The following is a 23,800-nucleotide window of genomic DNA, read 5'->3' as shown; positions in this document are numbered from 1 at the left end:
TTTATGTTTCGTAGGGGAATTGCCTCTGGATACCTGGTTGCATAGTCAAGCACCACTAGTATATATTGGTGCCCACATGCGGATTTTTTTAAGTGGCCCCACAAGGTCCATAGCTATCCGTTCAAAGGAAACTTGTACTATTGGAATTGGAATGAGAGGTGCCCTGTACATGGGTTTGGGACAGGTTCTCTGACAAATGGGACAGGACCGGCAATACTTTTTCACTGCCATGTGTACACCGGGCCAGTAAAACCTAAGCAGAACTCGTTCTCGTGTTTTATCCTCCCCTAGGTGTCCCCCACAGACATGTGTATGTGCTGCTTTTAACACTAGGGTTACATGGACCTGAGGAACCATTAATTGTTCTACTTTATCCCCTGTACAGTAGCAACTCTATACAGGAAATTATTTTTAACAATAAAATATGGTATACCTTCTGCAGGCTGGGCGGCTTTTGCTACCCCATTTACCTCAGTCACACTTTTGAAGGCATGTTCCAAAGTGGCATCATTAAGTTGGTCTCGAGCAAAGTCCTGCAAAGGAATCAAAATTGGTATTAAGGGACCAGTCCGTATCCTCACTGACAGGCGGGGTGGGCTCATCTGCGACATCACCGACCAATGCTAGTTTGGACTGTCCATGTTTCCCCGCAGGTGGATGCTTTTGTGGAACTCCTGCTGTGACTCCCAGGATGGCATTCCGGTTTGGCAGTTCCCAAAGATCGATGCACAGATGTTGTGAATTCTTAGGCAGGTCCTTTAAGACCAGGCTTCCGACCGTTGCATCAATTGCTGGCATGCCCGGCCGGATCCGCTCACCGAGGACATCATTAAACAGTGGGAAGTCTCGCCCCAAAATGAGTGGATATGGGAGTTTAGGTGCTATGGCAGCTACCACCATAACAGTTTTGTCTTTGAGTGTGACTGGTAGTATTGTTCTTTCATACTCCTCTGTCGTGCCATGTACGCAAAGAACCTTCACCTTGGGCAACCGAGAAGTTATGGTTTCGGGTAAGGCAGAGCTGGAAACCAATGAGAGTTCACTCCCCGAGTCAACCAAGGCCAGAACAAGGTTTTGGTTGATTAGCACAGTCACCCGAAACAAACAAGGACTTCCTGATGTGGGACTCATGGTAAAACAGCTTGGAAAAGCAGGCCCAATATGTGCCACGGAACAGTCCATGGGTTCCGGTAGTTTAGGACACTCTGCCTTAAAGTGGCCTGGCTCACCACATTCAAAACACTTCAGATTAGACAGCTTTGCACCTGGCCCTCTGTCCGTAGCAGTTTTGCCAAATGGGCATTAGAAGAATGGCGCCACTGGCTTGAAGGAGCGAAACATACTATCACAATATATACGGACCATAAGAACTTGTCCTTCATCGAGTCAGCTAAAAGGTTGAATTCCAGGCAAGCACGGTTGGTCCCTCTTCTTCTCCCATTTCCATTTCATTATTACCTTCCGGCCTGGTTCAAAGAACCTTAGAGTGGATGCCCTGTCTCGTAGCTTCATCTCCTCTCAAACTCCAGTTTCTGAGCCCTGTTCCATTATTCCCACTTCTTCTATTTTGATTGCCTTCACGCAGGAACTGGGTAAAACCCTTCAGCAGTGTCAACCACAGGCACCTTCTGAAACTCCAGTGGACAAACTTTTCGTGCCTGTACACCTCAGGAAGTCGGTCTTCTCAGAGTGTCATGACAACAAGGCTTCTGGTCATTCCAGTATTGCCAAGACCATCGAAATTGCCTCTCGTACTGTCTGGTGGCCGTCATTATCTGCGGATGTAAGAGAGTATATATCATTTTGTGACTTGTGCTCCAAAACAAAGTCTCTCGAAGTTCTCCTTCTGGGTTATTACTGCTGTTACCTGTCCCGGTTAGACCTTGGACCCATGTGTCCATGGACTTCATTGTTGATTTACCTCCATCTTCCGGGTGCAACACCATCTGGGTCACCTTTGATCGTTTCAGTAAAATGGCCCATTTTATCCTTTTGACCAAGTTACCTTCTGCACGCTCTTTGGCCACTTTATTTGTCAAACATTTATTTCGTTACCATGGTCTACCGGAAGATATTGTGTCGGACCGGGGTTCACAATTCACCACAGTGTTCTGGAAGGCCTTCTGCTCCCTCCTAGGCATCAGTCTCAGTCTATCATCTGCCTACCACCCGCAGTCAAACGGACAAGCTGAAAAGGTAAATTAATCCTTGGAGCAATATCTTCGATTGTATATATCCAAGCATCATGACGACTGGGCCGAATTTGCTTACAACAATGCATGCCACACTTCTTCCCAGTACTCCCCTTTTTATTGCAACCTGGGGTAATATCCCAGAGTCAACTCCTTATCCTCTCTATCCACTAATAGACCACCTGAAACCAGGGCCACGGCCACCCGGCTTAGGAAGATCTGGAAATCAGTCCACCAGTCTCCGGGCTTCCTTTAGGTCTATGGTCTTTGCCGATTTACATCGTTCCACTTGTTCATTCAAGGTTGAAGATTCAGTGTGGCTCTCTACTCGGAATATAAGACTCTGTCAGCCTTGCAAGAAATTAGGACCTAAATTTATTGGTCCATTTACCATTCTAAAGCAAGTTAACCCAGTGGCCTTCAAACTAAAGCTTCCTGAATCTCTAAAACTTCCCAGTACTTTCCACTGCTCTTTGTTGAAACCTGCCCGGTCTTCCAGAAGATTCAAACCTCAACAGTCCTTTAGACTTCAGACAGTTTTGGTGCATGGACATAAAAAATTTGTAGTCGAGAAGATCCTTGATTCAAAGAAAGTACATGGTCAGTTCCACTACTTAGTTCATTGGAAAGGGTACGGCCCTGAGGAACGGTCCTGGGTACCACAAAGGAATCTTCACTCAGATAAACTACTCGCTGACTTCTTCAAAAATTTTCCCGGGAAACCTGGGTGTCGGGGTTCCTTGACCCCTCCTCAAGGGGGGGTACTGTAACGAGCCGCGGCAGCTCCGGGCACTGCTGCAACTCTCTTCCTTTGCAGGTTCTGCGTCCCGGTCGTCATTTCCTCCTGGTCCCGACCGTTGCCTAGGCAACGGTCGGGTCACTTTCAGCTTTCAGCAATCAGCGCCGTGTCCCGGCATCTAGAGCAGCCGGGCGCGTGCACACAATTAAATTAGCTACAGCCCGGCTGAGCTAAGTTTCTCCTCAGCTCTCATTGGCCTCTGTCGGTTTACAGGGCAGGAAGGGACAAGCCCTCCCTGCCGGTTATAGTCCCTGTTTCATGCACACTACCCTGCTGTGTTCTGTCTCATTGCCTGCTATTGTTTGTTGGATTTCCTTGCTGACCCTTGCCTGGATATTGACTTCATGGATTGCCTGTGACCCTTGACCTCTTGCCTGGATTCTGACTCTTCATATTTGTCTGTGACCCCGACCCCTTAGCCTGGACCTCGACACTGCTACTTTTCCTGGAACCTTTAGACCTCTGGCCTGGACCTACACGCTGTCATTGCCGGCTACATATACTCCTTGCTGGGACTTTCCCTCCACCTCTGAATTACACCAGCACTACGTTCGGTGTTGGTGGTTGCGAAGCCTGACCTTCCCATCACTGTACGGGAAGAGGTGGCTCCTTCCACCATTTGCAGCACGCCCTCTGCATATGCTGGAACGATCACCCACAGTCCAGTTACAGATTTGGCTATTGAAGGTGTGAATGTTGTACACCGGGAGGTTGTACACCGAGAGGAGGATATTGATGTAGCTGGCGCTGAGGAGGAACTTGACGAGGAGGATGCTGCTGTGGTTATCTTAAATGAGGCACCAGGGGGGAAACAGTTGTTGTCCATGGGATGAAAAAGCCCATCGTCATGCCTCGTCAGAAGACTAAAAAATCCACCTCTTCGGTCTGGAGTTATTTTTATCCCAATCCGGATAACAAATGTATGGCCATATGTAGCTTATGTAAAGCTCAAATAAGCAGGGGTAAGGATCTTGGCCACCTAGGGAAATCCTCCCTTATACGTCACCTGAAGAACATTCATAATTCAGTGTTTAGTTCAGGACCTGTGGCTAGGACCGTCAGCAGTCCAGGGACACCTAAATCCCTTGGTCCTGTTGGATACACACCACCAACACCCTTCTCGTCAACTTCCTCCACGATCTCCATCAGATTTAGTCCTGCAGGCCATGTCACCAGCCAGACTGAGTCCTCTTCAATCCGGGATTCATGCGAGGAATCCTGCAGCGGTACGCCTACTACTGCCGCTGCTGCTGTTGCTGCTGGTAGTCGGTCATCTTCCCAGAGGGGAAGTCGCAAGAACGCTACGTCTTTAACCAAACAGTTGACCGTCCAACAGTCGTTTGCCATGAGCACAAAGTACGACAGTAGTCACCCTATTGCAAAGTAGATAACTGCGGCTGTAACAGCTATGTTGGTGTTAGACGTGCGTCCGGTGTCCGCCATCAGTGGAGTGGGATTTAGATGGTTGATGGAGGTATTGTGTCCCCGGTACCAAATCCCGTCTAGATTCCACTTTACTAGGCAGGCGATACCCGGGATGTACAGAGAAGTACGAAAAAGTGTCCTCAGTGCTCTGAAAAATGCGGTTGTACCCACTGTCCACTTAACCACGGACATGTGGACAAGTGGTTCAGGGCAAACGAAGGACTATATGACTGTGACAGCCTACTGGGTAGATGCATCGCATCAGTAGCAGCATCTCCACAACGGCTGCTCATTCCAAGGCAGGCAATGTTGTGTATCATCGTTTTTAATAAGAGGCACAACGCTGACAACCTCTTAGAGAAACTGAGGGAAATAATCTCGCAGTGGCTTACCCCACTTAGACTTTCCTGGGGATTTGTGGTGTCAGACAACGCCAGAAACATTGTGCGGGCATTACATATGGGCAATTTCCAGCACGTACCATGTTTTGCCCATACCGTTAATTTGGTGGTGCAGCATTACCTGAAGAGTGACAGGGGTGTGCAGGAGATGCTTGCGGTGGGCCGCAAAATTGCTGGACACTTTCGGCATTCAGCCAGTGCCTACCGCAGACTTGAGCAACATCAAAAAAGGCTGAACCTGCCCTGCCATCACCTCAAACAAGAGGTTGTGATGCGCTGGAACTCCACCCTCTATATGCTGCAGAGGATGGAGGAGCAGCAAAAGGCCATTCAAGCCTACACAGCCACCTACGACATAGGAAAAGGAGTGGGGATGTGCCTTAGTCAAGCACATTGGAGACTGATTTCCGTGTTGTGCAAGGTTCTCCAGCCGTTTGAACTTGCCACACGAGAAGTCAGTTCCGACACTGCCAGCTTGAGTCAGGTGATTCCCCTGATCAGGCTGTTGCAGAAACAGTTGGAGAAAGTGAGGGAGGAGCTGTTAAAGCATTGTGATTCCACCAAGCATGTAGCTCTTGTGGATGAAGCCCTTCGTACGCTTTGCCAGGATCCGAGGGTGGTCACTCTTTTAAAGTCAGAGGAATACATTCTGGCCACCGTGCTGAATCCTCGGTTTAAAGCGTATGTTGTGTCTCTGTTTCCAGCGGACACAAAACTACAGCGGTGCAAAGACCTGCTGGTCAGGAGATTGTCCTCTGAAGAGGACCGTGACATGCCAACAGCTCCTCCTTCATTTTCTTCAACACCTGTAGCTGCGAGGAAAAAGCTCAGTTTTCCTAAAAGACCCACTGGCGGGGATGCTGAGAACATCTGGTCCGGACTGAAGGACCTGCCAACCATTGCAGACATGTCTACTCTCGCTGCATTGGATGCTGTCACAATTGAAAAAATGGTGGAGGATTACTTTGCTGACACCATCCAAGTAGACGTGTCAGACAGTCCTTATTTTTACTGGCAGGAAAAAAAGCCAGTTTGGAAGCCCCTGTACAAACTGGCTATATTTTACCTGAGTTGTCCCCCCTCCAGTGTGTACTCGGAAAGAGTTTTTAGTGCAGCGGGGAACCTGGTTAGTGAGAGGCGAAGGAGGTTGCTTCCGCAAAATGTTGAAAAAATGATGTTCATAAAAATGAATTATCAATTACTCAATCAAGAACAGCACTGCCCTCCATAGACTACAGAGGGACCTGTGGTTGTGGAGTCCAGTGGGGACGAATTGATAATGTGTGAGACTGAGGAAGTACACACTGAAGGGGGCGAGGAATCAGAGGATGAGGATGAGGACGACATCTTGCCTCAGTGGAGCCAGTTTAGTTTGTACAGGGAGAGATGAACAGCTTTTTTTGTGTGGGGGCCCAAACAAACCAATCATTTCAGCCACAGTAGTTTGGTAGGCCCTGTCGCTGAAATGATTGGTTTGTTAAAGTGTGCATGTCCTATTTCAACAACATAAGGGTGGGTGGGAGGACCCAAGGACAATTCCATCTTGCATCTCTTTTTTTTCTTTGCCAGCTCGTTTTGTGGGGGTCCAAACAAACCAATAATTTCAGCCACAGTAGTTTGGTAGGCCCTGTCGCTGAAATGATTGGTTTGTTAAAGTGTGCATGTCCTATTTCAACAACATCAGGGTGGGTGGGAGGGTCCAAGGACAATTCCATCTTGCAACTCTTTTTTTGGCATTATGTGCTCTTTGGGGCCTAGTTTTTCAAACTGCCATCCTGTCTGCCACTGCAGTGCCACTCCTAAATAGTCATACTATGGCAAAGCGGATAACTGCGGCCGTAACAGCTATGTTGGTGTTAGATGTGCGTCCGGAGTCCGCCTACTGTGCAGTAGAATTTAGACGGTTGATGGAGGTATTGTGTCCCCGGTACCAAATCCCGTCGAGATTCCACTTCAATAGGCAGTCCAGAAATATTAGTATCAGATATTAAACTACGTTCACTGTTCCTGCAGTGCAGAAATATTAGTATCAGATATTAAAGTATGTTCACTGTTCCTGCAGTGCAGAAATAATAGTATCAGATATTAAACTACGTTCACTGTTCCTGCAGTGCAGAAATATTGGTATCAGATATTAAACTATGTTCACTGTTCCTGCAGTGCAGAAATATTAGTATCAGATATTAAACTACGTTCACTGTTCCTGCTACATCAAAAAAGCATGAACCTGCCCTGCCATCAACTAAAACAAGAGGTAGTGACGTGCTTGAACTCCACCCTCTATATGCTGCAGAGGATGGAGGAGCAGCAAAAAAGCCATTCAAGCCTACACAACCACCTACGATGGGCCACGTGTTTGTGCCGCCCACTTGTGCCGCTTTGCTTAGACATCCAGCTACCTCGGTGCAACCTTTTGGACTAAAAACAATATTGTGAGGTGTTCACAATAGACTGGAAATTAGTGGAAATTAATGCTATTGAGGTTAATAATAGTGTAGGAGTGAAAAAAAAACCGAAATATGGATTTTAGCACTTTTTATGCTTTTTTTAAAAAAAAAACCAGAACCCAAAACCCAAAATCAGAACCAAAACCTTTCGTGGGGTGTTTTGGCAAAACAAATCAGAACCCAAAACCTCAAGCTAATCAGAACCCAAAACCCAAAACACCAAAAGTGGCCGGTGCATACCATTAACATAAATATAAAAGTTTGAACATGAATAACAAATTACAATCTTCCTGCTGTGACATAGTTGAGCTACAGGGATTGCAGACTTTGCACAGAACAGACATATTAAATCATGTTACGTAATTCTTATTTTTGTTATTTAATTATACTCAGTGGACACAACAGTACTGGCAATTTGCTTATATAGTATCAAACTATAGTCAGCTTCATTACTAAAATGTTTCTGCATAGGATCCCTACAACCACATCTGGGGTTTTTCATTAAAAATTTCCACCAGAACCAAGACTTTCATGTCCATAATACCACAATGCTGCATATCAATGCAGAAGAAGTAACCAATTAACAACACATTATAATGAATATATGAATATATAATATAGAACCACACATCCCCTCTTTTGATTTGTGCAGCTAAATATAAGTGTAATGAACTATGTCTTCATTTTACAAGGAATTTAGTTTTGACAATTAATCAAATTTTGTGTTCTTTTTCTGTTTTTTTGTGTTTCTCCAAAGACTCAAGAAGAGATTTTAATCATATTACCTTTAATACTAATATACAAGTCAAGGTATGTATTTAAACTGCATTTAATGCTGTTTTTATTAATATTTCTATTTACTATATTTTAAACATAATACTTAATGTTTCAATCACATTAGACATAAAATACCAGGAGCAGAGTAACCATTGTGTGTAGAATCATTAAATCGCTTAATGTTTGTTAAATATTGTTGGGCTATGGTGATAGGTGACTCATTAACATATGTCATATTTGCATAATATTGTACTTTAAACTAAATATACTGTATTTGTTATTTTCAAATCTGACAGACATATAAAGCCCCAAATAAACAGTGAGATTTAGACATGAAAGGAGAGTGAAACAAGTATAGATGTTGATGTGAGACTATAAATCCATGTTTTGGAGATTCAGAATTTATGTCCATTTTGTTTCACATGTACTGGTTTTACCATTTACATTTTTTTCCACTGGAAACTTTTAACATTTAATAGTTATTTTCACATATTTCAGATCCACTTTGATTATCATACATTAAAATGAAGCGGATTTTATAGCCTGAATAATTATTGGTACAAGAATGAACTAAGCTGTTAATGAAAGCGTTTTTGAATTATGCAAATTTGTTGCTATGCTTGTGAAATTGACACTTTTTTGAATTAAGAAAGATGTACATTAATGAATGTAATGCACACTGTATATAAATAAGGTTAATTAAACAATCCTGCCCTCATTGAAAAAAAAAAAAATCAGAATGGTGAACATTTACCAATCATTTAATATTAGAATCAGATATGCTTGCTCAGGGAAGCATTCAGATGATGCTCATTGAACACTGTCATGTTTTTTTTAACAATTGATCTACAGCCCAAGTAACTGGGCTGCTGTCAGCAACATATTTATAATTTACTTAATGTAAAAGTGAATTTAAAACCTAAAATGTGTTTTAGATGTGGACAGTTTACCTTTTCTCTAGTTTCAGAACAATTTTGATTTGTCAGAAAATGAATTACAAGTTGCTCACTGCACACTACTGAGTGCTGGTCTTTTCTGTGAAAGACCTTACCAGATCCTTTGCTACTGACTTTACTCAAATAATCGACAACCTTATGAGCAACAGCATATGCTGCACTAGAATTCCATTCAACACTCATATGGTTACATATTACACTTTTGAGGGGGAAAGAACGTTTTCAAATTATTACTATTTCCGTTATTCTTATACTTAAGTAATAGCGCCACCCACTTTGAGAGACATAAGGAAATAAAGTGTACCATTTAAATTCGGAAGAAGGAAAACATCCCAGATAAGTCTTTCTGTATCAGTATACAGTCAGAATGCGTAATCCCGTGTTCAGGTATAACAAAATTTTGTGTTGTACATAATGAGGAACTTCACCAATGTAGAGTCCATGGTTTTCATTAAAAGCAGGCACAGCAAAGCCTTTGTAAATAAATTAGATTTTTATATATAAATTACATTATTTTCGTACTAATTTCTTACCTAATGGCTCTAATTTTGAAAGTCTGTATTTCTACTTTGGAATTTTTCTGCGGAAAAAGTTACTCTAGTTTGTTTGGTATGCAAACATAATGCATAGTTAGTCACAGGGTTAGTTTAAGAGAAAAGGTGCATTTCTTTAAATTAATGAAATGTGTACAAAATGTTGTCCGGCGCTCAAAAACAAATAACATTTAAATCACTGGAGAATTTTGTGCACAATATAGATATATTGGGATAAGCTCACCTGCCAACATTTTTCTTTTGCACATTGGTCTCAGTTGTCCGTGGCTGCCGTTTGAAGTGATTTTATTCAATTGTACACATTTCATTAAATTTAAAAAATTGCGCCTTTCCTTTTGACTAATTTCTAGTTTGTTTTCTCTGAGCACTCCCTCCAGGTGCTGCAGGCTTAAGAGAATGGAGATTCAGGGATAGTTTTATATGTAACACCATGAAAATATATTTGTTTCACTGGCTAGGGACTCACCTACAGGAGATGCCTTGTCGTTGGCAGGTGAGCTTACCCCAATATAGCTATATTGTGCACAAAATTTTCCTTTAGGTAAATGCTGACACAGTGATTTATACAGTGTTAGTGTAATTTCTTATTGCAGTAAATGTTTAGTTTATCTCAAGGGATTTCAACAAGCCTCAAAAATGTAATTACTACAAACAAATTGTAATTCCTGATCATTTTCCATCATTCATTTGTGACATAGCCAATGATTGATGCTTCTGATATACAAATTTTGGAATATTAACAGTTTTCTTTTCTTTCCTGCTAGAAACAGACAACCACGAGTATATACATCACTATTATGTACTTCTGTGAAGCGTTTCCTTGTTTCTTGTTTATTTTTGGGAAAAACCAATGTCAGGAAATGAGAGGTTAACGCTGTACCTCATTTTCCCCATTTTAATATTGATTGTAAAAACATGCACTTTTTAGTTTTTAATTTCCCACTGTTTATAACTTTTATTGTCATCTATTTTCTATATCTCTGTGTATTTGTGACAGCCTGGCAGTACAGATTTAGATCATTGTTTGGACTGACCAAAGTAATTGCAACACCACTCCTGGATAGTGCTTTGTTTACTACAGATAGCTGGATATGCAACTAAGTATGTGATTATGTATAAGGATATTCTCTATAATCAGAGAGCAATTGTGTTTGGTATTCAATGTTTATTATTGTCAGAGAAATATCTGTCTGCTGGATAATCACATTCAAAACTAATACTCTAGATAATGCCATCACAAGTGATAAGATGTCCTGGGACAATACTTTGGGCTACTTACAGTGAGTGAATGGACATCACCCTGGATTAGGGGGACCAAAATGTTTTATAAGAGATACCAGAGCAGTTGTGGGGAGTTTTCAGGAGTGGCTAGGAGTTTTGACTTCACGAGGTGATAGGGATTTAACCCCGCTCCAGGGAAAAATAAATATTTGATTATATCCATATAAAAGTATGAGTGTTGTTAAGTAATAAAATATAGTTATGTTATTAGCTCTGATTTCACCTAACTGGTTGCCTGTGGGATTTGAAAACTCTATGTCCTCACACCCAAATATAGAAAATATAACTGGGACATGCTCTAAATAAAGTAAAATGTGCCTGTTTTATTACCAGCTTAGGGGAAATTAACTCTTTTGATGAATTAAATGTGCTTTAACATATTTTGACTTATTATATTTGAATAATTATTTATTTGAGGTTACAAAATTACAGTATGTAGACTGACAAGGTCCTCATCTGATCAATATACAATGCTATTAACATCAAATAAAACCCCACATTTTTTAGATAATAATAGTTATAGTAATAATGTTTCAAATGTGCTACTAAAATTACTTGTCTACTGAAATGCGTAACTACTCAAAGGGGATGCAGTTACTTTGGACACTCAGTTGGGAGTGTCCTCTTGCACTGTCAAAACTCCATGTGATAATGTGTTTGTTTGTTTTTTCTCCTGCAATATATAGTGACCAGGGCAGGCGGATCAAGGTAAGTGGGGTAAGGCTGGAGGCGCCATGCCTGTGAGGTGCTCCCCTCCGCCTGCTCTCCCTGCTAGTCCGCCGATACACAAAAAAAATAGAAAAAAACATGTTGACGCCCGGTGCCCTCCTCCTCCTTTACTGCCTTGTTAGGTTGGCTAAAAATATTCTGATTTACCTAACTCCTGCTGTTTTTGGTAGCTGCTAGCTCTGTCTTTTACTTGTTGCGTGTGAATGCTTTGGGGGTCAATTGTGTCTGCTATTGACAATTCCTACTGCAAGAGTAAGCACCGGTTACCACTTCAAGTCAGTCACATTTGACATGCAAAGTCTAATGCTGAAATTTCATACTAAGACAGGGATGGTTTCAGTTATGTTGAAAAATGTTCTGATATAGGGCCACTCCATATTAAAATATTAAAAATACAGTGATCCTTTTCTTTAGTTTGCAAATTGAAATCGTGTTAAATCCCTTAATTTTGTAGTGCTAGTTAAATTTGCAGTACTAAAGCATAGATTAAAAATAAAGGAGACGAAGCCATTGGGAATGTAAATGCAAACAATAACCAGGCTGCATTTTGCACAATGAAAGCATTTTAGCTGCAGTACTGTTATATGCATTCACTGCAATGTGAATCTGTTAGTTAACTGATAATCCACATTGCCAGAGAAATCCTGAGACCATCATTAAGTGTAGTTTTATGTATGTTTAACACATCCGTAACTTCATTGTGGGGAAAATGAGGCTAACATTCATTTGTTTATTTTGTTATCAGAGAAATGAAGTTATATTATTCTTGTGTCTTAATTGTCATACACTACTTTTGTTGGCCATTACAAATTAAGTTAACTTCATAAACGTAACTTAATTTACCTATATGTACTTAGAGCTTAGTAGTTAGCACTTCTACCTCACAGTATGGGGGTCATGAGTTCAATTCCTGACCATGGCCTTATCTGTGTGGAGTTTGTATGTTCTCCCTGAGTTTGTGTGGGTGTCCTAGGGTACTCTGGTTTCCTCCCACACTCCAAAAACATACAGTAGATTACAAATTACTAATTGAGAATATTATTCAGCTTGACTGAGAACAGTTAGCTAGAGGAGCTTATTACATCTATTCCTATATAAATAAATTAATGAGTGTTCTTTAGACTAAATAGAGACTGCCTAATCTGAATGGCGGTATTAAATATAGTCTTTGGTTAATTAGTAGTCTTCATTAAGTTATGGTCCTTCTGGTTAATCAGACAACAAAGATGAGAATTATGATAATAATCTTCCATACATTGAATAGAACAACTGCAATCATGCAAATGGTTAATAGTAAAGCAGTCTCATAATTGTATGTGTCAATGAATATAACATTATTCATCCTTTTTGTATAAGCTGAATGGGACTTGCTTTTATTCTTCTTATTATTTTTATGCACTAAATAATTAATACTTAATGGTAAAAATATATATAGTAAACAGTATTCATTGATTGTATTAGCAGGGTAGCTATTTAGATCTTATATAATTAAACAGCGGAGACAATGAATCATTCTTGTGATAACATTATAAAACAGGTAAATGATAAATAATAAATGATAATAATAATAAATTATACAATATTTAATACAATATATAATTCATGTTAATTAGAGATGGGCGGGTCCGGTTCTCCGAGAACCGAACCCACCCGAACTTTGGGTATCCGAGTACCGAGCTGAGCAGCTCGGTACTCTCCCGCCCATTCCGAATCCAAATCAAGGCCGAACGTCATTGTGACGTCGTCGGATCTCGGGGCTCGGTTCTCGCGATACTTCAACTTTATAAATACACGCCTCCACAGCAATCCATCACCATTTGACAGAGGGAGAGAGCAGGGTGTAGTCATAGGCTAATTAGAGCAGGGACAGAGAATACAATATTGTTCTTGCAATTGCTCTAACCAAAATCGCTAGTGCAGAGAGGAGGATAGAGGTTTATTATTTTTTCTTCATATTTGGCACTCCCCAGCGCTTTTGGGGTGTCCCCCATAATTGTGCATAAATATTTCTGGCTGTCAAAAGTCATATCTGTCAGCAGTATCTACTAAATAATTTTTAGCACTCCTCAGTGCTTTTGGGGTGTCCTCCCTAATTGTGCATTAATATTTCTGGCTGTCAAAAGTCATATCTGTCAGCAGTATCTACCAAATAATTTTTAGCACTCCTCAGTGCTTTTGGGGTGTCCTCCCTAATTGTGCATTAATATTTCTGGCTGTCAAAAGTCATTTCTGTCAGCAGTATCTACTAAATAATTTTTAGCACACCTCAGTGCTTTTGGGGTGTCCTCCCTAATTGTGCATTAATATTTCTGGCTGTCAAAAGTCATATCTGTCAGCAGTATCTACTAAATAATTTTTAGCACTCCTCAGTGCTTTAGGGGTGTCCTCCCTAATTGTGCATTAATATTTCTGGCTGTCAAAAGTCATATCTGTCAGCAGTATCTACTAAATAATTTTTAGCACTCCTCAGTGCTTTTGGGGTGTCCTCCCTAATTGTGCATTAATATTTCTGGCTGTCAAAAGTCATTTCTGTCAGCAGTATCTACTAAATCATTTTTAGCACACCTCAGTGCTTTTGGGGTGTCCTCCCTGATTGTGCATTAATATTTCTGGCTGTCAAAAGTCATATCTGTCAGCAGTATCTACTAAATAATTTTTAGCACTCCTCAGTGCTTTTGGGGTGTCCTCCCTGATTGTGCATTAATATTTCTGGCTGTCAAAAGTCATATCTGTCAGCAGTATCTACTAAATAATTTTTAGCACTCCTCAGTGCTTTTGGGGTGTCCTCCCTAATTGTGCATTAATATTTCTGGCTGTCAAAAGTCATATCTGTCAGCAGTATCTACCAAATAATTTTTAGCACTCCCCAGTGGTTTGCGCTCAGAATGGATTCAAAGCAGTCCACATATGATCTGAATGAGCAACCAGGTTCTGTCACCAGTCCTGATGTTAGTGTTCCCAGTACGTCATCTGGCCAAGGCGATGTCAAACAACAGAGTGTTTCCAAATTAGTGCAAAAAACAAAAACCCAAAAAAATTTTACTGTATTGAAGCGAAAAAGAAGTGTAACTGAGCAAAAGTTAAGTGACGATAAAAAAAAAATTGCAAGCATGCCATTCTACACACGTAGTGGCAAAGAGAGAATGAGGCCTTCACCTTTGGCTATTAGTGGCAGATCCCAAAAAGTTACCCAGCCTACAATTGGTGCACAACTACTGTTACGCGTCAAAGCCGAGCTGCAAGAAAACAGTGAGGCATTACAGGAGAATATTTGCTCTGATTCACAAATGACAACAATCCCTGTGGAGAGTCCATCCAACAGTGGGATGTCTAATCGTGAGCATTCTGCTAATGTGTGCCTTAATAGCCCGAGTGTGGCCGGTGATACCCAAATTGAGGATGCCACTTTGGAATTAGAAGAGGATGAGGGGGAGATTTGTGTAGGCGACGAGGGCGCTAATGATGATGTTGATGATTATGATGCAGACAGATACCAAATTGCCTTTCTCAATTTCTATTTATATTCTAGATTATATAACGGCTGAATAGTTTTCTATTTTATTCCTAGTGGAGAGAGGATCTGATGCAGACAGATACCAAACTGCCTTTGTCCATTTCAATTTATATTGTACAGTATATAACGGCTGAATTTATTAGTATTTTATACAAGTGGAGGGGGGCCTAGAGAGACAGAAACCAAACTGGCTTTCTCCATGTCAATTAATATTGTACAGTCTATAACTGCTGGATTGTTTAGTATTTTATACAAGTGGAGGGGGGCCTAGAGAGACAGAAACCAAACTGGCTTTCTCCATGTCAATTAATATTGTACAGTCTATAATGGCTGAATTTTTTGTTTTTTTAAAAAAGTGGAGGGGGGCCTATAGAGACAGAAAGCAAACTGTCTTTTTCCATTTCTTTACATATTTAACTATAAGTGTAGGGTGTAATATACATCCAAAGACGATGGCTGCATTGCCAATATGCATAGATGGAGAGGAAGACAATCTGTTTTGTGTGTAGAATAAATGAAGGCATACCAACGAAGAATTAAACAGTTTTTTTGGATCATTTATTACCTCAGCAATTAAATTACTTATCTCTAAAACAGTTGGAGCAATAAATTGGGTTATTTTAGGCACAAAAACATGTATTTTCCAACAAAATAGCAAAACAAAACCAAACAAAACCAAAACCAAAACCAAAACACGCAATGGCGGTTTTGCAAAACCAAAACCAAAACCAAAACACGCCGGTAATCCAGATCCAAAACCGAATACAAAACCAAAATACGGGGGTCAGTGACCATCTCTAATGTTAATACTAAGAAAACATTTGAGCAAACCAATTAAGTGACCAAAGTGATTATGAGATGAATAAACAGTTAAAAAAGCAAATCATTACAATTATAGCAAGCTAAGTATTGCAATGAGTTTAGATTTGCACCAAAGGCAAGGTGATGGCTTTGTTTTGCAGATGTTTGCACAGGCTGAGGGGAGGAATTGCATGTAGTTAAGGCGTTCCTTGCAAAGTATGTAAGGTTAGGTACATACTACAGGAAAATTCTAACGATTAGCGATTAAACAATGACAGGAAAAAAAAAGAAAATTTCAATCAGCATGGCGATCCATATACACAATACACGATTACCTTCAGATCTGTGCTTTTCATCTGTCATAACCATTGGCTGAAAAGTAGTAGTAGAGTGTCAGTGTCAGTGTCAGTCTCCTTCATTGCTACCAGAAAAGGTGTCATACTGAACACATTGTCCCTGATGCACATGATTTACCTATGTTTTCATGGAGAATTGTCCTAATGCCGGAAGCTAGCACCCACCTACAGTGATCAGGGGGTGCCCCTTACTTGTTGCAGAATATTAGCCTTAGGAAAAGCTGAAAGCAGAGCAGTGCAGAAACAAGAGCAGTTCAGAAACAAGAGACATTTCTAGCTGTGTGAGGGGTTCACAGCTAGTTATACTCTGCAAAGAGCCTGCAAAAGCTGGTGGTCTTTAGGTCTCATATTATAGTTTTAATGGGACCCATTTTGCATCTCCCTTTTGAATTTTGGTGGAAAACATTAATTTCTAGTCATATTCTGAGCAATAGAAAACTTCACTCACAGAAAAGTGCCATAAGTAATAAAGACACTATTAATGTCTCTCATCTATATATGTAAAAGAAAAAGTTTTGTTTGTTTGTTGGTGAATATCTTTGACACCCCTGCAACAACTGGGATCCAACCAATGTGAACTGGTCCAGTTGGATACTGGACATGTTTTGGAGGGGTTAGGTTCCTTGTTGGATCTCCCGTTGGAGTACGCTGGGCAGAACTTTGACCCAGGGAGCCTGTTCTGGCCTTCCACTGGGTGAATTTGGATGAAAATAGACTGATAACATTGGATCCCATAAGACATACTAGGGGATAATAGTCCCAGTCAGACCTCCCGTTGGTGTACACTGGCCCGAACTTTACCCCGGGGAGTCTGTCCTGGGCCTTTCACTGCATTTGGATAATATTTAATATAAAAACAAAAATGACACTGGACTGCCACCTCATGAGTATGTTGGAAGAGATGCTAAACTGATAATTATTTTTTAAATGTTGACAGGTACATCCAACTCATTTTTAACTTAATAACTTTAAGATTTAAACCCGGGCAATGCCGAGTACATCAGCTTATTATTAATATAAGCCATATATAAGACATAATTAAACCTAAAACAAGGAGTATTTGAGCAGAAAAACAGAAGTATATATATTAATAAATAAGTGGCACTAAAATAGGAGAGGTTGGTCTTGGACATAATGGTTGCACATTTGCACAATGCACCTATAGAGACTTTTCTGCCTCTATGTACACCAGGTGCTCTTCTAGAGTCTGATTTATTAAGAAAAGTAAGGCAATAAAAGGAGTAACTTTGCACCTTGGCAAAACCATATTGCATTGGAGGGGGAGGGAAATTTAAAATGTGGGGACATATTTATAGTTGGGGTACGGCATGTTCTAGGTCAACTTTAAATTTCAGTGTAAAAATAAAGCTATCAAGTATTTGTGTTCTACATAAAGAAACAGCCATTATTTAACTTGTGTGCAAAATAATAAACTAATTTGCACCCTTAGCATTGTAACATGGTTTGTCCAGCAAACAATTTACTCCTTTTTTTGCCTTGCTTTACTTAATGACTGAGGCCTCGAGTTTGCAGAAACATGTCCCATAAGCAGAGAGTAGGTTTGCACCTTGCAATGATCTCGACTGTCCATCCTGTTGCATAGATGTGAAACCAACAGGTTTTTATAGGGCCATGTTCCATATGATGGGAGCTTGGCCTGTGTTGAAAGAAAACATTGCTGTATAAGAATGGTGCCATGTACTACACTAATTTTGATTATTACTTGCATGATACATTACTACCACCAAGCATGGTTTTAATCATAATCTATTTCTGTTTCACAGAGAATGATTACCAGCAATGCGTCTACGTTCACTGAGTTTTGGTTAGTAGGACTTCAGAATCTTCATGGAATCAGAATATTTCTCTTTATCCTGTTGCTTGCTGTCTACGCTGTTGTATTAACTGGAAACCTACTGATTGTTTATTTGGTGTTGAGTAGAAGCCATCTCCACTCTCCAATGTATTTTTTCCTCAGTAATCTCTCATCATCAGAGATCATGTTTACCACAAATATTGTGCCTAAATTTTTAAAGGTTTTGTGGTGCGGTGGTGACAAGATATCTATTAATGAGTGTTTCACTCAGTTTTATGTATGCGGATCACTAGCTGCTACAGAGTGCTTTCTTCTTACTGTTATGTCTTATGACCGTTATGTAGCCATCTGTAATCCATTACATTACAACTCTCTCATGACTTCCAAAAACTGTCATCTGCTGGCTTCCATGTGTTGGGCTGGTGGTTTCTTCTCAATGTTAACAACTCTAATTCTGGTTTGCAGGTTACATTTCTGTGGTTCATATGAGATTGACCATTTCTTCTGCGACTTTGCTCCCATTTTAGACATATCTTGTTCTGATACTTTTGTTGTCAAACTAGAGACCTTTATTTTTGATTCTTCTGTGACTCTCTTCCCATTTATATTTATTATTGGCACTTATATATGCATCATTATCACAATACTTAAGATTCCCTCTTCCACTGGCAGACAGAAATCATTTTCTACCTGTAGCTCTCACTTGGCCGTTGTATCGACATACTATGGCACACTGATTACTGTATATGTTGTGCCTACTAGGAAACAATCACATTCCATTAATAAGATCTTGTCTCTAATGTACACTATAGTGACACCAGTATTTAACCCCATAATATATAGCTTGAGGAATAAAGAAATAAGGACCGCTATTTTAAAAATCTTAAGGAAAGGTAGTTGACCACAAGCTTTTTTAAAAGCTTGTAAGCTTTAAAAAAAAAAAAAAAACACTTTCGCCAATGTGGATGAAGACTTAAATAAATGAAGTAATTATATATTTTATTAAAAAATAAAATTTATTTTAAAAAGTTCTACTTTTTATATTGGTTTTATTATTTTGTCCTTGAAGTGTAGTTTGCACCAAATGGCAATTTGCAAACCACAAGACCTTGAAACACCTGCAATCCCCATTACCTCTTGAATAGTGTACTTTTGAACTTTAAATGTTTATTTCCAATTAATATTAACTTCTGAAGCCTAGTGAAGAAAAATAGATGCCAATGATAGCATCCAATATGCAGCAAAAATATGATTTGATTGTCCAGATGAGCAATATTAAAAAAACAGGGACAAAAATTTCCAAAGACAATTCTTTAAAACCTAGGACTGTTCGTAATAAATATGAACAGTTGGTAATTATACACAGAGAAGCCAATTAGAAACATCACTAAAATTCTATAACTTCCTGTTTTCCACTTGTTGAACATGTCTGTGACTATTATTTCTCCAGAGCCCTATACACTCAAGTGGGCATTGATAAATAGCTGCGTAAACAATAATACAGCATTGCCTGCCTTCTTTATCTTTTCGCTTTCTTTTTTGTTACACATTTTACACCATTGATGGTCAACAGGCGACTCACCAAGTCTTCACCTGGTCCTTCATGCATTATTTGTTTGTTATAGTTTGTAACACTCACAGGCAGGCTGAGCAGCACGGGGACATCTGCCCCCTGGGCCATTCCCATAGTGGACTAATTTGGGCTGGGTCAGTGGGTCACCTGCATATTTTTTCTTTTAAAATGTTCCTAATAGGCTGCTGAGTCTAGTCTTGCCTCCCAGGCTAAAATTTGCCACCCCTCCCCTGGTAACACTTGTTTAAAATGCCTACTGATATATTTTTACAGATATGTATCTCTCTCTTTGATTAACCCCTTTGCTATTGAGCTGGATATGGCACTTTGTGGGCTGGTCATAGTCCAACATTTATATCAGTAATTTAATGTGTACTACCCATGCAAATTATACTTTGTTTTTTTTAAGAAGACTTTTTATCTACCCACAATATCCAAAACAAGTGTTGTGTTATAATTGAAAGTGCAAAAAAGAGAAATGAAAACAAATATGTGCATTTTTATTATAAAGGCTACCAATAAAAATGTGTATTTCATGCTCTGATATCAATCCATGTTTCAATAACAGCAAAAAGCATGATTCAACACATAGTTTTTCATAATAAAATCTTGTTGCTGTTTTGTATGGTTTTAAATTAAATGGATTAATTGCGTAGGAACAATATAAGTAGCCCAACAAGACATACCATTTTGAAATCTTGACAATCAATCTATCACCTCAAATAAAGGTACCCCAGAATTTATTGAAGTCACATTGGTTGTGGTCTAGGCATTATGACCTTCCCATCTCTGGACTTCTTAATACTTTCCGTAGTTTAAGGTGTTATTGTCTGGTGATTACCAGACAAAACCTACTAATACCCCATTCATACTGCACCAAAATCCTGGGTTTTTCCCTGGTCGAGCTCAAACGACCTGGGTCTTGGTGCAGTATGAATGGTACAAGTCAAAAATCCCGGGTCTAAAAACCCGGGTCTTCAACCCGGGATTTATCGAGGGGTAATTCCTGGGTCGGACCCGGGTTGCTTGCACTATGAATGGAAAAACCCTGGTTTTTCAACCCGGGTTGCACAGAAAACAAGATGATTGGCTGTCTGCCTGTCAGTGAATCATAAAAAACTGTGGGGCAATGATGAGGGGTATGTTTTATAGTACAGATCTGTGTGCAGCATATCTCACAGTGATTCTTCTGTGCTGTGTACATACATTTTTTGGAAAGGGGAAAGAGTAAAATGTAGTAATTGGGTTTGGATTGTGAGAAAATTAAGAACATCAACCAGAATACAAGTACACTACATTTGGAATATAAGTAGTGTATAAAGGTCATCAACAATTAAAGGTCATTTAGCCAGTTCCTGCAGCTGTATAATGCTCATTCTTCAGCCACAGAGGGGTCACAAAGAAGAAAGCTCAATGTACATGTCAAGTTGCTGCCTCGTTTTATTACCATAGAGTAAAATTAAATTCTAAGCACCAATAGTTATTATCCCTGCACCTTTAAATCACAATATCTTAGTACACACCTTCTTACCATACCTTTTTGTAAATATTGTGCAGGAATCCGAATGATAAGTTCAGTCGCTGAGTGATGAAGAAAGGTAATTAGAACCCAAATACTATACACATTATTATATTGATTGCGTGAATCATCACATCCCTAGATTATGAGACATATAAATGCTGTGTTCCAGCATTAACCAGTCACCTTTGAATGACATCACCATTTTTCAGCCAATGAAAACTGCTCTGGTGATGACTCCCACAAATTGCCAGGGCACAGACTTGTGCAGTATGAATGGGGTCAACCCGGGAAATTCCCGAGTCCGAGGTGCAGTATGAATGGTGTTTCTGAGCTGGGACGCTCCGAGACCCTGCAAAAACCCGGCTTCAAAACCCGGGATATTGCAGGGGTGGCAGTATGAAAGTGGTATTATGGGGCACCTCATTCTTTTGAAGGTACCCTTAATTTTGTTTTGAAGCTATGATGGGAGAGATCTGTGTCTTCTTCTCCCATCCCTGGACTTAATTATTTCTGTAATCACACATGACCACCAGAAAATAACTATTAAGGGAGTGCCTCATTTTTAAGAGGGGACTAACTTCTTTCAAAGATTACCACATCTGAGTACATAGGTGAAAGGATGGTGAGATATGTCAATTTTAGTGCCCACGTTATCATCTCCTGGCTCTTCTTTTTTTCTGCAGGAAGTGGATAAGAAGGCAGGGCGTAATTACAACATCATATGACATCATGTTGGTGTCATCAAACCCCGCCAGTCTCCCAGTCTACCAGCAACAGGAAAAAGCAGTAGGTGACAGGGAATTATAATAATAAATTCTTTGAACATACTTTATGCTAATGATGAGACCCACTTGTCCTTTGCACTGAAGGTGTTAAATAAATTGTAATGACTAAGTATAATTTGAAGGTTAAAGGGCCACTGCCATGGCTCCTGAAGTGTACCAGATTGCATATTATTGTGGTGTATTTTTTCTATATAGTAAACACTGTTGTATTTTTTGCTCTTGTCATTAGCGCCAATTACGTATATAGGTGTGCAAGTATAAATATACATTGTGATATCAGCCAATTACACTGACTGAAACATAACACATGTTTTGCTGTACTAATCTTTGTGAACCTGGTGTATTGGCATTGACTGCAGTGAGTGTGGTATTGATTGTCAGTTACAATAGAAAATAATGACTTGCTTGAAGGAAATAAAAAGCAAGAGAAAAAAAGTGAGAAACTCCTCTTCATCTAAACTAGTTATTTTGTAGACTTGAGTGAAACACATTGAGCTTTATTCATTAAGGAAAGTGAGGCAAAAACAGAGTACATTTTCTCCTGGACAAACCATGTTACAATCCAAGGGGTGCAAAATACTGGCTGTTTTTCATGTGGCACACAAATACTTGATAGCTTAATTTTTACACTGAAATTTAAAGTTGATCTAGGATATGCCCTATCCCAACTATAAATCTGTCCCCACATTTTAAATTGACATCTCCCTCCAATGCAACATGGTTTTGCCAAGGTGCAAAGTTACTCCTATTTTTTGATTTACTTTCCTTAATGAATCAGGGCCATTAAACTTTGGACTGATTAGCACATGTTAGCAGTTCATGTGATCATGAAACTTCTAAAACATTATCATCCCTTGTAGCCAATATTTCTTTAGTCACACCTTTGCTGAATTTGAGGATGATATCATGTCTTACCAATGGTAAAAATAAATTGCATCTGAAATTACAAGTAAGTACAGATTACAACTAAGACCATTTGCAGCATCAAGAAATATAAAAATTACACAACAGTAGTAATGCAATGTGATAGTCAGCCTCAGATGGATGATGAGGATATGCATTTACTCTCATCCCATGCAGTGGACAGAAAAGGATTGAAATTTATCACAAAGCAATAAACCAAAATCTGATACTTGCGAAAAGAACAAATGTGCTCAGACAACTATAGTCACTAAGTACATTATACAATAAAATAAGCAATGCTAGTTTCAGTGGTAATGAAGAAAATAAATGCGCAGCTGATGCATTCTCATACAACTTAATTAAAATCTAAAAAATGTAATGTGTGGTGAATATTTGTTGTACACAACACAAACCAATCTATCTTTGTTGACACTGGAGACAATGTCTCAGAAAATCAATTTTCAGAAAGTGCTTTCAAAGTGATGTCAAGTGGAGATGATGAAAATAAAATGCAGCTAGGTATAGCTCCAGTTCAGTCGACATATATGCATAAAAGAAAATTGCCTGCCCTACCAACTGCATCTAAAAAGCAGTCCCTCTTCTGCCCAAAAATGAAACATAATTATGCTATGAGGCAAAGTGTAATTTATCTTTCATTAAGTGAAACTGATTATAAAATATCAGAAAAATAAAGCTCCATGAAAACTTCCAAATACTTAAAATAGTATTGAAAAATATATCAATGAGCAAGTGTGCACTATGTTCATAAAAGGTCAATCAATGTCACCAAAGAACAAATCATCTAGTTTGTATTTCTCAACTAATTCTGTACCCACTACATTCGGGTTGGGTACCTATTAGCGATGACCATAACCCTGACATCAGATAACACGACAGCAGTACACCGGAGGTGTATTCCCCGACAGAGTGGTAATACTGACAGGTTGGTAGACAGACCTCAAACAGTGG

General features: G+C 39.7%; 1 protein-coding gene across 1 annotated transcript; it reads left to right on the top strand.

The window, feature by feature from the left end:
- Positions 1–2,245: 2,245 nt before the first annotated feature.
- LOC142154603 (olfactory receptor 6N1-like) lies at positions 2,246–18,949 on the top strand. The gene is made up of 3 exons (XM_075210962.1): positions 2,246–2,792; positions 8,022–8,074; positions 18,017–18,949. The coding sequence occupies exons 1-3, from the start codon at positions 2,246–2,248 to the stop codon at positions 18,947–18,949; spliced, it is 1,533 nt and encodes a 510-aa protein (XP_075067063.1).
- The last annotated feature ends 4,851 nt before the right edge of the window (positions 18,950–23,800 follow it).

The sequence above is a fragment of the Mixophyes fleayi genome, chromosome 1 (genome assembly GCF_038048845.1).
Source record: "Mixophyes fleayi isolate aMixFle1 chromosome 1, aMixFle1.hap1, whole genome shotgun sequence".
Taxonomy (NCBI): Eukaryota; Metazoa; Chordata; class Amphibia; order Anura; family Limnodynastidae; genus Mixophyes; species Mixophyes fleayi.
Note: the sequence above shows the minus strand (reverse complement) of the source record. Positions and strands in the feature narration are given on the sequence as shown.